At 45.8% G+C, this 15,116-nt stretch overlaps 1 protein-coding gene across 1 annotated transcript in view; it reads right to left on the bottom strand.

The window, feature by feature from the left end:
• Positions 1 to 5,720: 5,720 nt before the first annotated feature.
• The window catches only part of SORL1 (sortilin related receptor 1), a 79,749-nt gene continuing 70,353 nt past the window's right edge, over positions 5,721 to 15,116 (bottom strand). Inside the window, exon 48 of the mRNA XM_072113499.1 lies at positions 5,721 to 9,883. Within this exon, the coding sequence (XP_071969600.1) occupies positions 9,816 to 9,883 (68 nt within the window). The 3' untranslated portion in view covers positions 5,721 to 9,815. The remainder of the gene's footprint in view (positions 9,884 to 15,116) is intronic.

Below are 15,116 nucleotides of genomic sequence, written 5' to 3'. Positions count from 1 at the left end.
TAGGGTTTTTTAATTGTAATTATACAGTTTTAAAAGTAATTACAATAAGGGGTTAGAAATGATGCAACAAACACCTAAAAGGACCTACTTCACAAATAAAATGCCCCAGCGGCCTCCATTTTCAAATAAAATGCCCCAGCGGCCTCCATTTTCAAATAAAATGCCCCAGCAGCCTCTTTTTTCAAATAAAATGCCCCAGCAGCCTCTTTTTTTAAATAAAATGCCCCAGCAGCCTCTTTTTTTAAATAAAATGCCCCAGCAGCCTCTTTTTTTAAATAAAATGCCCCAGCAGCCTCTTTTTTTAAATAAAATGCCCCAGCAGCCTCTTTTTTTAAATAAAATGCCCCAGCAGCCTCTTTTTTAAATAAAATGCCCCAGCAGCCTCTTTTTTTAAATAAAATGCCCCAGCAGCCTCTTTTTTTAAATAAAATGCCCCAGCAGCCTCTTTTTTAATATAAAATGCCCCAGCAGCCTCTTTTTTAAATAAAATGCCCCAGCAGCCTCTTTTTTTAAATAAAATGCCCCAGCAGCCTCTTTTTTTAAATAAAATGCCCCAGCAGCCTCTTTTTTTAAATAAAATGCCCCAGCAGCCTCTTTTTTTAAATAAAATGCCCCAGCAGCCTCTTTTTTTTAAATAAAATGCCCCAGCAGCCTCTTTTTTTTAAATAAAATGCCCCAGCAGCCTCTTTTTTTTAAATAAAATGCCCCAGCAGCCTCTTTTTTAAATAAAATGCCCCAGCAGCCTCTTTTTTTAAATAAAATGCCCCAGCAGCCTCTTTTTTAAATAAAATGCCCCAGCAGCCTCTTTTTTTAAATAAAATGCCCCAGCAGCCTCTTTTTTTAAATAAAATGCCCTAGCAGCCTCTTTTTTTAAATAAAATGCCCCAGCAGCCTCTTTTTTAAATAAAATGCCCCAGCAGCCTCTTTTTTTAAAATAAAATGCCCCAGCAGCCTCTTTTTTAAATAAAATGCCCCAGCAGCCTCTTTTTTAAATAAAATGCCCCAGCAGCCTCTTTTTTTAAATAAAATGCCCCAGCAGCCTCTTTTTTTAAATAAAATGCCCCAGCAGCCTCTTTTTTTTAAATAAAATGCCCCAGCAGCCTTGCCTAACAAGTAAAATGCCCAAGCAGCAGCAGCCTCTCTTTACAAATAAAATTCCCCAGCAGCCTCCCTTTACAAATAATAAACTTATATACTCACCCTCCGGTGATCGAGTCTTCTTACCTGTGTCTGCGACTCGGCTCCTCAAGCTCCTCCATGGTAAACCGCGCGCCTCTGGTCACGTGAGTGACGTCAGGTGGCTTCAATCACATGACAAGGGGCGCGCAGTGCATCCTGGAGGAGCCGAGCCTGGAGGAGCTACGGACAGTGGGCGGACCGGACAGCCGACGCAGCGCTGGGTAAGAAAATTAGAGGGGGCGGGAACAGAGAGGCAGGTCAGGAACAGAGAGGCAGGAACAGAGAGGGGACGGGAAGATTGTGTAGACAGCGTTGCGCAGAATAGCAGGGCCCGGGCGGAGGCTGGATTGGGTTGGAATTGCAGTGCAGCCATTGTGAATGAGCCGCCGCGGGCCCCTGCGGCTCATGGGCCCCGTAGCAACCGCTACGGCTGCTACGGCGGTAGTTACGCCACTGATCCTCACCTCTGGACTGGGCCCCCTCAACAGCGCCGAGATTAACCACCAACCCAATAATCCTAGTAAAAATACCTTATGACTAATTTGTATTTTACATCAGTAACCCTGAGTAAACAAAGGAATAAATCTCCATTTTTTTTTTGTTTTTGTTTTGTTTGTTCTTTTTTTTAAATAAAGAAAGAGGAAAAAAAAATAAATAAAAAATAAAAATATATATATATATTTTTTTCACTTATTCAGACACTTGTTGCTCAGCCGATCTGGTCGCTAAGTTTTACTAGCCATTTTAAACTGTGTAAGGATCATCAGTAGAGAGCTGATGCTTTCACAGATGACAGCGTCATGCACTCATGACAACCACATTAGGCACCCCCCCGAGCGGTCATGTGACCAGATCACATGACTGGTGATCACGTGACGGTATCACGTGACCGGAAGTTCCGCCGGCATGTGAGGGCAGCTCATGCGGTAATTACAGAACGCAGCTGGCACCACGGACGGACATGTGTGTGATAGGATCCCCGATTGGTGAGTGATCCACAGGGGGATGTACTAAGGAGAGTATATATTATCCGTCAGTTGATGGGGACAGTTATCCCTACACCATCAGATAGGGATCAACGCCTGGGGCTCCACACCAGGGACCCAGTAGATGACCCTACACTTGGGTTTATCAAACTATTTACTACACCCCAAGGGATGCTCCTCCACATTGGAGACCCCATGTTTTATTGATTCCACCGCAATCCCTCTGAAGAACCTACAGCAGGAAGAAACGCGTCAGGGAAGGGGAATGCAGGGTGTTTTTTTTCTAAACTAGGGCAAGCTATTGGGACAGTTGTAGCCTTGTTACAGTTTGTGACGTTTTTGGTTCCAACATATACAGGTATGTCCTTACCATCTTAATGCTCCCGTCAATACACGTACTTTGGAAACAGCACAGCTGACCACTGGACACAACTACAGACCATTACAAGTTGTGGTAAGAACCATCTTTTATTTCCTCTTTGCAAGGTATTTATTGGATGGTATGGTGCATGGCACCGTGATTTACAGGTACGTGGTATCCCCATTGTTTGATCCACAACCGTTGGGGCTTGTGGTGATCAGTATAGTCTCCTAGGTCGGCGTCTATAGTACGGATTGTTGTTGTTGTTTTTAGAATTCACAACCTGTGACCTTTGTATATTTTAAGGTATATCTAATAAAAATATAAGTTTTAGTTCACAGCCATGTTGATAAATTTTGAATATTGAGTGAACCAGAGGCAAAAACGTCCTTGATTTTGGGCCATAATAATACATGCTTTGTGTTTTGTAATCTGCAGGTAACATGTAGCTTTTCTGTTCCTGGTCATGCTTGGCTGAATGTTAAATATGGACACTGCAATTTTGCAAATACAAACGGTCTTGCAAAACAATAACTTTTTATGGGATTTTCTATACTGCATGTAAGTTATTTAATTGTTACTATGTATTTAGTTTACATTATCATGTGTCCATATAGGAGGTTTACATTAGTCAACCAGAGGCAGAAGGAACTAGGCCCGATTGCATATGGTTGTGTTCACACATTCCATTGTTTACGTGCAAAGTATGTGGCGCTTGTTACCGATCGTATGGGTTTTAGTTTAATCTTAAATGTGATTGGGCCAAGCCCCTCCTCATACTGTGTGAACACAGCATGTAGCGGTTTGCATGAATCAGCTTCCTGTCCTGTACTCCACTTGCAGCTGAGAGACAAAGAAACCTGATAAATTGTCTAATGACCTAATCCCCTCAGGAAGATAAACCATGAGAAATATTCTCTAGGTATGGAAAGAGTTAATAATTTCCCTCCTTATCTGTCTGAAGTTAAGAGACCTCATAATACACTACTCAGTAGTAAAATGCTGAAACAAGCTGCTTTACTTAAAGTATATTACCAAGTGTACCATTATCACCAGCTCTATTCATTTCTGAATGAAACTGCCTGTCACCCAACTGCATCCCATGTCAAAATTATTGTCATAAAGTAGATTCTGCCATTAATTGGCTTACACATTACAAGGTAGGATTACTCTATTTTTCAAGGTAACTGGATCAGGTTTTCATCCAAACCCATATAGTATAGGCCATTTGCAATAAATTTTAATTTTCACTGGATTATTACCTGGATTATTTTTGACATCCCAAGATTTTTCCTTTCCTTATTCATTTTGACCTGCAATCCCCAGGTTGCTGTTATATTTCCTTTAATAAAACAATACAGTAATGAAAAAAAAAATCCCCAGAACAAACCAGGTATGCACTGTAGATAAAGTTTACAGGCAGAACTACACCTGTGGTTTGTGTAGTGTGGTCCAAGTAGAAACATTTATGGTCAAATCGGCAACTATAACAGGTGACTACCCACCGGTGTGATTTTATGCATTTTGAAGTTTTTGTTTGGATTAATATGCCTCACCACATGTAATGCAACCATAGAAAATAACAATTAGGACTAATCTGGTTTGACTTGGTTAGTCTATCATGCACTTCTGCAACCAAAAAGGGGTAATTAACATATTTGACAATAAAACATCACTTATAATTTATTCTAAAAAAAAAAAAATAAAAAAGATTTCCCTACCATCTTGATATATATATATGTAACTGTAGGGTATTGTTAAAAAAAAAAAAAAAAAAAACACACTTCCTATTGATTCTTATAGTGTCACCCTTTTGTTAGGGCACACCTGGAAAGCCGTAACAAAAGGGAGATACTATAAGAACCAATAGGAAGTATTTTCAAAATCAACAATACCCTAGTTACTACATACATATATCGAGAGGGTAGGGACCTATGACAACTATGTTTATTGGCCATTCGATACAGGAGTTAGGCTAATAAAGATAGAGTTGTAATATAGGGGTTCCCTACCCTGGGAATGGGGTATCTGCAGCCTGTGCCAGTCTCCTCTCCTCCACACTCATGCAGCTCCCTCCTCCCCACTTCCTGTCATGTGCATTGAGCAGGCAGGGGAGGGGGATGGTGTGGGGGAGAGGAAGAATGAGTGAAAGAATCCCAAGGAAAAACGATCTAACGCATACGATTAAAAGATGCCTCCAAATTTTATTGCAAACTCCAGATAAGGCAATACATGAAAAAGCGCACTACAGCACTGCGTCCAGATGGTGGGCTACAAGCATAAGCCTACGCGTTTCGAGCGCTTCACATGCTCTTAGTCATGGCTGAAGAATGCATGAGGAGACACAGGCACAGGCCAGTTGCAGCAGTTTCTCCCCCTTGGATTCACCATAACATGGGTTATTGGTACCAGACACCAGCTAAAACTGACATGGTCTACATCACATAGTTATTTTATAATTAATGATTTTTTAAAGATTTGTTTCCAAGCCCCCTGCTTCACCCTCCTTGTTGTAAGCCCTCCAGCCCACCCATTGACCGCAGCCCTTAGGTCATCCGCTTATGTGCTCCGATGACAATAAATGTCGGCCTGGGCCACAAACATGGACAGGAATATGTTTGGCTCCATAACTTGCACTCTAGGCAGTTGGATAATAAATGGCCATGTGCACGAGCCCAAACAAAGCTATGGGGACGTGTGCTAGCCACTGTGTATTAGCCCAAAGCCTTCAAAGGCAAGGAGTCTGGAAGTTAACCCCTTAATGACCAGGCCTCAAAAGGCTTTAATGACTGGGGCACTTTTAGCAATTTTCATACAGATCGGATTTTGCGTGCTAGCTCAAAGGAAATTAACCATTTAGATAATGTAGGTTTGAGCTATTCTTACTTACTGGTCAGCCTGTTCTTACTGCTGTTCAACTTCTAGATGGTTCACGTGGCACCACACATTACCATATGTCTTTCCCTTGGACATATCCTGTGTTGTGTTGCGGATTTGTCCTCAGAGTGGTATGAAGTGTGAGGTGCTTTATGTTTTATATCCAAGTTCAAGGACATTTTTGAATTCTACCACCATCTACAGGACACTTCCTAACCCCTCCAGATTTTGTACAGCAGCCTGTCATGTTTGGAAACTACATTTTTACTTTAATTTGCTTAAGGATGTGTAATAAACAGACAGAATTGGAGACAAGGTGTTTGAATCAAATTTTAATGCAGAGGAACAAAGAAACAAATGACAGTAAACATCAAATCTAAAAATTGTGCAAAAAACTGTAAATGACAAAGAATAAAAAGAAAGGCACAATTAATGTGGAATAAAGAATGTGTGATGTGGAGTTCTCCACAGGAGGTGACTTGTGCTGTAGCAGGGGTATGTAAGCAGTAGTTGGCTACCACAGTGGCGGTATATACAGAGAAGCATAACAAGGGTTACACTGTCCTTATACTGAGCACAAATCTGCTAAAGCTTCTTACTCTATATTCTGTATTTCATGGTAAACAAGTAGGTAACAATACATCCCTTTACCATCCAAGAAGTGGCAGTCGATGATATTAAACATTGACAAAGGTGAACACACATGGACAAGACTAGGTCCGGCCTTTTAGTTACAGGATGAATGAAACATTTCAAAACAACCCCTAAAAGAGGAACTCAAGTCTAGCCGCATTATAAATCTTCATATAAGGAATTAGATTTAGAGAAATCACCTGATACCTGTTGTAAGAGCACAACCAGACAGCAGCAGCGCCAAAGATATCATAAGACAAAAAAAAAAAAATGGCTTGCATTTTGTAGTATAGGTTGTCTTAAGGGTAGTAAATCCAGAATTGCTGTCAATCTGACATTGGAACAGAAAATTAAAAAAGGACTTGCCTGTCTTACTATGGATATTATCTAAAAGTCTAACAGTTCATTCTATAGCGTCCCAACAATCCATTGTTTCTCATGGTGTGAAATCCAAGAGACATCAGAGCGTTCAACACTGAAGTTGGGAACTACCATCAATACCGCTCTGGAGCCATGCTAGAAGTGAATCTGTGGGTGCCAGACTAGCAGGCTTTACTATATTACATTTACTGTCAGCCTGCGCTAACAGCGCTGGTCACCTGCAGCAAAACAGTAAGGAAGCATCAACTCTTCAACAACGCATTCCTGGGTGAATATCTCACAATGCAATTTCCTTATAATACACACTACTGAATATAATCAAGATTAACAAAAATAACATTGCTCCCTATAAACAGCAACCAGATTTACAAGAATTTTCTAGTGCACTTGGAGGATGAAAGATGTCCTCCAATTGGCTGCTGCTTGACACTTTGTCATATAGTCAGCAATTGTGGTAACATATGTTACTGGAATGTATGATAAGTGGACTAGGAGCATTGCTGCATAATACACCAATGTCCAGTGATATGGCACTACAGGTCATTTCATATTGCTCACAATAAGAGGGGTCATGAATTTGCATATCTAAAATGTAAACATACAGGTGGGGCAGAACAGGGTAATGTATAGTGTTCTATTGCTGAATATTTTAGTGATTATTGATATGTTACTTGCTTTACTTAATTTCCTTTACTCACCCATCCTAATTACAACCAGAGCTGCATATATTCCATGCTTACGATTTGCAGTTAGTCCGCACTGTGTGAGCTCTACGGGTCCAGGCCACAGATAAAATCTGTACCACAATAGGTTATTTACTAGACAAAGCATTGCATTGTGGGAGATATGTTTTTGTCGACTCTCCATCAAACATAGCAGCAGGTTCAATATGATGAAAGCTGTATCCAGCAGAATGAGGTGCAGCTCTGGATGTGACTACTAGGGTATAACATTTAATATATCATAGATGTGGATTAATTCTGCAAATCTGACAGTATATCAACTTTTTTCTTATAAAGAAGCACGGTGGAGGGAGGTGTATTCCATACGATACATATTCTCAAAGTCCTAAGAAAAGGATTTTGGCAATTTCAGATGCTGGTGATTTAAAAGATAAAAGGATATGAAAAATAAAAATATTAAACCGTTGCAGCTGTGAATTTTTCTTTTGCATTGAACACCTATCTATATGTAAAAAAATATCTCTGAAATAAATGGCGCACCCATTCATGCACACAAACTAGACACATTGATACAAAGTTGTATATGAAAACAAACAGATCCTCAATGTATCAAGCACAATGACTCCACCCGCCAAATAAAAGCCCATGATCACGCACTGCACTGACTTGGCACTAAACTACATTCCTGAGATTTTAGGGCTCTGATATAAAATTGACGTATCTATGCCCAGTGGAAAAAAGAAAAAGAAGATCTGAGTGGTGAGACCAGGACAATGGGCTTCACATAACAAGGGACCACTAAACAGTGAAGACGGGGTCAAAGAACCAGAAAATAGTTAAAACTGACCAGAAAAATAAACAGGATGTGGATAGTTAATGCATTAAAAGGGAACCTGTAAGCTATATAGATTCCATTACCTTACACTGAACAAAAGGTTGAAAATCTTCCCATCGGGCTAATCATGGCCAGTGCCCCTCACAGGCATATTGGGAGAAGTCATTTAGCCACCAAGGTTGTTTACAGAGCCTTATAATGGGCTCTATAACCGTGGAATATCGTCTGTACTGCAATTACTCGCCAGTTTCAATCTCTGCATATTCCTCTTAACATTCTGAGGTTTCAATGATCAGTGGTCGGTCCACAAATCACCGATTGTAGGCAGGTCAGATCTCATAATCCCCTGGAGGCAGGGCTCAGTGTATCACAGCGATATATATAGAGAGTTCCTTCTCTTTGGGTAAACAGGGACTCCTATCACTATGATGCATACTGTGGTGTGAAGATGTGTTATATTGTATGTAGCTTATGCAATGTGTGAAATTATGTATAAGTGCAGGTAAACTGTATCAGTTCGGAGTGCAGGTTACAAAATTGTAGCAAACACTCAGCTGTGAGAAGCATGTTTAACCTCTCGATGGCATAAAAACGTTCCCATTCAATGCTTTCACTATTGGGTGTGATTCAGCTGGCCCTTAAAAAAAGAGAGAACTAGTGGGGTACCCTGTCACTAATATCTAAGTGTCTATACAGGGGCTATAGACGCTGACCATAGCCATATTGGCACAATGTAGCGCTGGTGTGGACGGGACCCTCGCTCCCCGCTGAAGAGTTTGCCTAATTAACAGGTACAGTCAAAAAAAAATCACAGTGAGGAACAAAGTGCAGCAACCGATTCACTTCACACAGAATAATAACATTAATAATAATAATATTATATATATATATATATATACACACTCTATATACAAACACAATCCTGAATGCTGCGATGGCCCTGGGAGAATATGCACCACAGCCACTGCTCTATGCAATTATTATTATTTACTGGTACTAGAGAATGGCGCTAGTGACCAACGCCCACTGCTGGGGATCAACATCCCAAAGTGTTATACTGCAGTAAAATTCCATTCTTCTTTAAATTATCTGGTTTTGATAAAGCTGGGTAACAGCCAAAATGGCACACAAATGGCCTGCGTCTGGTCTTTGCAAGAGTCCTGAATAACCTTTATAAATTTTTTTTTACTGTTGTATATTCCTCATCTAGCTGTCAAATTCGCTGTCTCCTAGCTTTCCCAGAAACCAATATGACTTAAAAAAAAAAAAAACTTCTGCCCCCAACAATTAAAAGGGTAAAATGACAATCTATTGCCATCCTAATATTATATTAAAAATAATTAAAACACACCCCAAGCACAGAACTCGAGGACATAGCCAAAGGGTTCATGACAGGAGATGCAGAGCCAGCAAACTTAGACCAAATAGATCAACCCCTTCAGCGCCGCTCCCCGTACCAATAAATGCCGGCAGAAAGCGAGGGCTGCTCAGAAGCTAGAACCTGCGGTACACCAAGCAGTCTCCTTCTGAAACTAGAGTCCTGCAGAGAAATCAGTAAGGCACCTCGCGGAACATCCAAATCCTAAGCGTGGAGCAAGCCGGCCGCTTATGGGCTCTATACATATATATTACATTTCTTCACATTTACAGCAGACAATAGGGTGAAGGTCAGACTGGGCTGAAGGGGTCATACTCTGCAGACAGAAACAGCAATATTTGGTTAACAAAAACATTACTTTGTATTTTACAGACGGCTACAACAAAGTTTTTTTGGCCCATATAAAAATAACGTAAAAGTGCGGGAAATCCAAAAGAATAGACGGACGATTCTTCAAAAAAAAAAGATATTTACATCATTTGGTTTGAACCGCAAAGGAGCTTCATGCTATCACCATGGGGACGTCGTCTGAAAAGCCGGTGATCATTGGAGCGTCATCATCGTCATCACCTGAAACGTTAAGCAGAAACAGCACCAATATCACAAAGATCACAGGATAGGAAAACCTTTGTATTATTCATCTATAAAATCCCTTCCCCCAGGAATTCAATGGGGGTATAGATTCTGCAATTACAAGATGAACACTAAGGCTATGTTCATACATGGCGTATACTACTTACGTAGGTACAAGAGCTGAAAGGAGTGGTGAGGCAGTCAGGACCTTTATAGCCTCCATGTGATGAGATCACGTATGACAGTCATGCACGATATCATCACAGGGACACTATAAAAGGTTCCCTCCCACTTCCTCACCACTCCTTTCAGCTCTTGTACAGCATTTTAAGCTATTATATCTTTCTGTTCAACTTAGTCTCCTTTTTCTTAGTGTACTGCCACCCCTCTCTGGTCTCCTACCCCATGGTTCTTATCCTATTTCCACTACAGCTCATATCCTCTATTCCAACTCTACTCTCTTCATCTCCTGCTTCTACTACTACCCTTCCATCACTACTCATCCACTATTTTTTACCCTTATTTATATCTCCTGGGCACACATTTATTGATGCCCAACACTCGCATTTTCTTTCTTCAAACTTAGGCTACATTCACACCAACATATGGGGGATGTATATACAGCCGACTTCTATAAGTCATATATTTTATCACCGTATTTTTCGGACTATAAGACGCACCGCAGATTTAGGCTTCTAAAAAAAGGAAAAATATATTTGACACCAATTAAAATATCCCTGTTGCTCACAATAAAGCTCAGCTATACACACACACACACACAGCTCAGCTACACACACACAGCTCAGCTACACACACACACACACACACAGCTACACACACACACACACACACACAGCTCAGCTACACACACACACACACACACACACACAGCTCAGCTACACACACGCACAGCGTCACCCACACAACTCAGCTACACACACGCACAGCGTCACCCACACACACGCACAGCGTCACCCACACACACGCACAGCGTCACCCACACACACGCACAGCGTCACCCACACACACACACACACAGCGTCACCCACACACACACAGCGTCACCCACACACACACAGCGTCACCCACACACACACAGCGTCACCCACACACACACACACACACACACACACAGCGTCACCCACACACACACACACACACACACACACACAGCGTCACCCACACACACACACACACACACACACACAGCGTCACCCACACACACACACACACACAGCGTCACACACACACACACACACACACACAGCGTCACCCACACACACACACACAGCGTCACCCACACACACACACACAGCGTCACCCACACACACACACAGCGTCACCCACACACACACACACACAGCGTCACACACACACACACACACACACAGCGTCACCCACACACACAGCGTCACCCACACACACAGCGTCACCCACACACACAGCGTCACCCACACACACAGCGTCACCCACACACACAGCGTCACCCACACACACAGCGTCACCCACACACACAGCGTCACCCACACACACAGCGTCACCCACACACACAGCGTCACCCACACACACACACACACAGCGTCACCCACACACACACACACACAGCGTCACCCACACACACACACAGCGTCACCCACCCACACACACACACACACAGCGTCACCCACACACACACACACACAGCGTCACCCACCCACACACACACAGCGTCACCCACACACACACACAGCGTCACCCACACACACACACACACAGCGTCACCCACACACACACACAGCGTCACCCACACACACACACAGCGTCACCCACACACACACACAGCGTCACCCACACACACACACACACACACACACACACAGCGTCACCCACACACACACACAGCGTCACCCACACACACACACAGCGTCACCCACACACACACAGCGTCACCCACACACACACAGCGTCACCCACACACACACACAGCGTCACCCACACACACACACACACACACACACACACACACACACACACACAGCGTCACCCACACACACACACACAGCGTCACCCACACACACACACACAGCGTCACCCACACACACACAGCGTCACCCACACACACACACACAGCGTCACCCACACACACACACACACACACACACAGCGTCAGCGTCACCCACACACACACACACACACACAGCGTCAGCGTCACCCACACACACACAGCGTCACCCACACACACACACCCACACACAGCGTCACCCACACACACACACAGCGTCACCCACACACACACACACACAGCGTCACCCACACACACACACACACAGCGTCACCCACACACACACACACACAGCGTCACCCACACACACACACACACAGCGTCACCCACACACACACACACACAGCGTCACCCACACACACACACACACAGCGTCACCCACACACACACACACACAGCGTCACCCACACACACACACACACAGCGTCACCCACACACACACACACACAGCGTCACCCACACACACACACACACAGCGTCACCCACACACACACACACACAGCGTCACCCACACACACAGCGTCACCCACACACACACACGCACAGCGTCACCCACACACACACACGCACAGCGTCACCCACACACACACACGCACAGCGTCACCCACACACACACACGCACAGCGTCACCCCCACACACGCACAGCGTCACCCCCACACACGCACAGCGTCACCCCCACACACGCACAGCGTCACCCCCACACACGCACAGCGTCACCCCCACACACGCACAGCGTCACCCCCACACACGCACAGCGTCACCCCCACACACGCACAGCGTCACCCCCACACACGCACAGCGTCACCCCCACACACGCACAGCGTCACCCCCACACACGCACAGCGTCACCCCCACACACGCACAGCGTCACCCCCACACACGCACAGCGTCACCCCCACACACGCACAGCGTCACCCCCACACACGCACAGCGTCACCCCCACACACGCACAGCGTCACCCCCACACACGCACAGCGTCACCCCCACACACGCACAGCGTCACCCCCACACACGCACAGCGTCACCCCCACACACGCACAGCGTCACCCCCACACACGCACAGCGTCACCCCCACACACGCACAGCGTCACCCCCACACACGCACAGCGTCACCCCCACACACACACAGCGTCACCCCCACACACACACAGCGTCACACACACACACACACAGCGTCACACACACACACACACAGCGTCACACACACACACACAGCGTCACACACACACACACACAGCGTCACACACACACACACACAGCGTCACACACACACACACACACACACATTTATATCTCCTTGGCACACATTTATTGATGCCCAACACTCGCATTTTCTTTCTTCAAACTTAGGCTACATTCACACCAACATATGGGGGATGTATATACAGCCGACTTCTATAAGTCATATATTTTATCACCGTATTTTTCGGACTATAAGACGCACCGCAGATTTAGGCTTCTAAAAAAAGGAAAAATATATTTGACACCAATTAAAATATCCCTGTTGCTCACAATAAAGCTCAGCTATACACACACACACACACAGCTCAGCTACACACACACAGCTCAGCTACACACACACAGCTCAGCTACACACACACACACACACACACACAGCTCAGCTACACACACACACACACACACACACACAGCTCAGCTACACACACACACACACACACACAGCTCAGCTACACACACGCACAGCGTCACCCACACAACTCAGCTACACACACGCACAGCGTCACCCACACACACGCACAGCGTCACCCACACACACGCACAGCGTCACCCACACACACGCACAGCGTCACCCACACACACGCACAGCGTCACCCACACACACGCACAGCGTCACCCACACACACGCACAGCGTCACCCACACACACAGCGTCACCCACACACACACAGCGTCACCCACACACACACAGCGTCACCCACACACACACACAGCGTCACCCACACACACACACAGCGTCACCCACACACACACACAGCGTCACCCACACACACACACACAGCGTCACCCACACACACACACACAGCGTCACCCACACACACAGCGTCACCCACACACACAGCGTCACCCACACACACAGCGTCACCCACACACACAGCGTCACCCACACACACAGCGTCACCCACACACACAGCGTCACCCACACACACAGCGTCACCCACACACACAGCGTCACCCACACACACAGCGTCACCCACACACAGCGTCACCCACACACACAGCGTCACCCACACACACAGCGTCACCCACACACACAGCGTCACCCACACACACACACACACACAGCGTCACCCACACACACACACAGCGTCACCCACACACACACACAGCGTCACCCACACACACACACAGCGTCACCCACACACACACACACAGCGTCACCCACACACACACACACAGCGTCACCCACACACACAGCGTCACCCACACACACAGCGTCACCCACACACACAGCGTCACCCACACACACAGCGTCACCCACACACACAGCGTCACCCACACACACAGCGTCACCCACACACACAGCGTCACCCACACACACAGCGTCACCCACACACACAGCGTCACCCACACACAGCGTCACCCACACACACAGCGTCACCCACACACACAGCGTCACCCACACACACAGCGTCACCCACACACACACACACACACAGCGTCACCCACACACACACACACACAGCGTCACCCACACACACACACACACAGCGTCACCCACACACACACACACACAGCGTCACCCACCCACACACACACACAGCGTCACCCACCCACACACACACACACACACAGCGTCACCCACACACACACACACACAGCGTCACCCACACACACACACACACAGCGTCACCCACACACACACACACACAGCGTCACCCACCCACACACACACACAGCGTCACCCACCCACACACACACACAGCGTCACCCACCCACACACACACACACACAGCGTCACCCACACACACACACAGCGTCACCCACACACACACACAGCGTCACCCACACACACACACAGCGTCACACACACACACACAGCGTCACCCACACACACACACACACACACAGCGTCACCCACACACACACACAGCGTCACCCACACACACACACAGCGTCACCCACACACACACACACAGCGTCACCCACACACACACACACACACACACA

The sequence above is a fragment of the Engystomops pustulosus genome, chromosome 6 (assembly GCF_040894005.1).
Source record: "Engystomops pustulosus chromosome 6, aEngPut4.maternal, whole genome shotgun sequence".
NCBI classification, from domain to species: Eukaryota; Metazoa; Chordata; class Amphibia; order Anura; family Leptodactylidae; genus Engystomops; species Engystomops pustulosus.
Note: the sequence above shows the minus strand (reverse complement) of the source record. Positions and strands in the feature narration are given on the sequence as shown.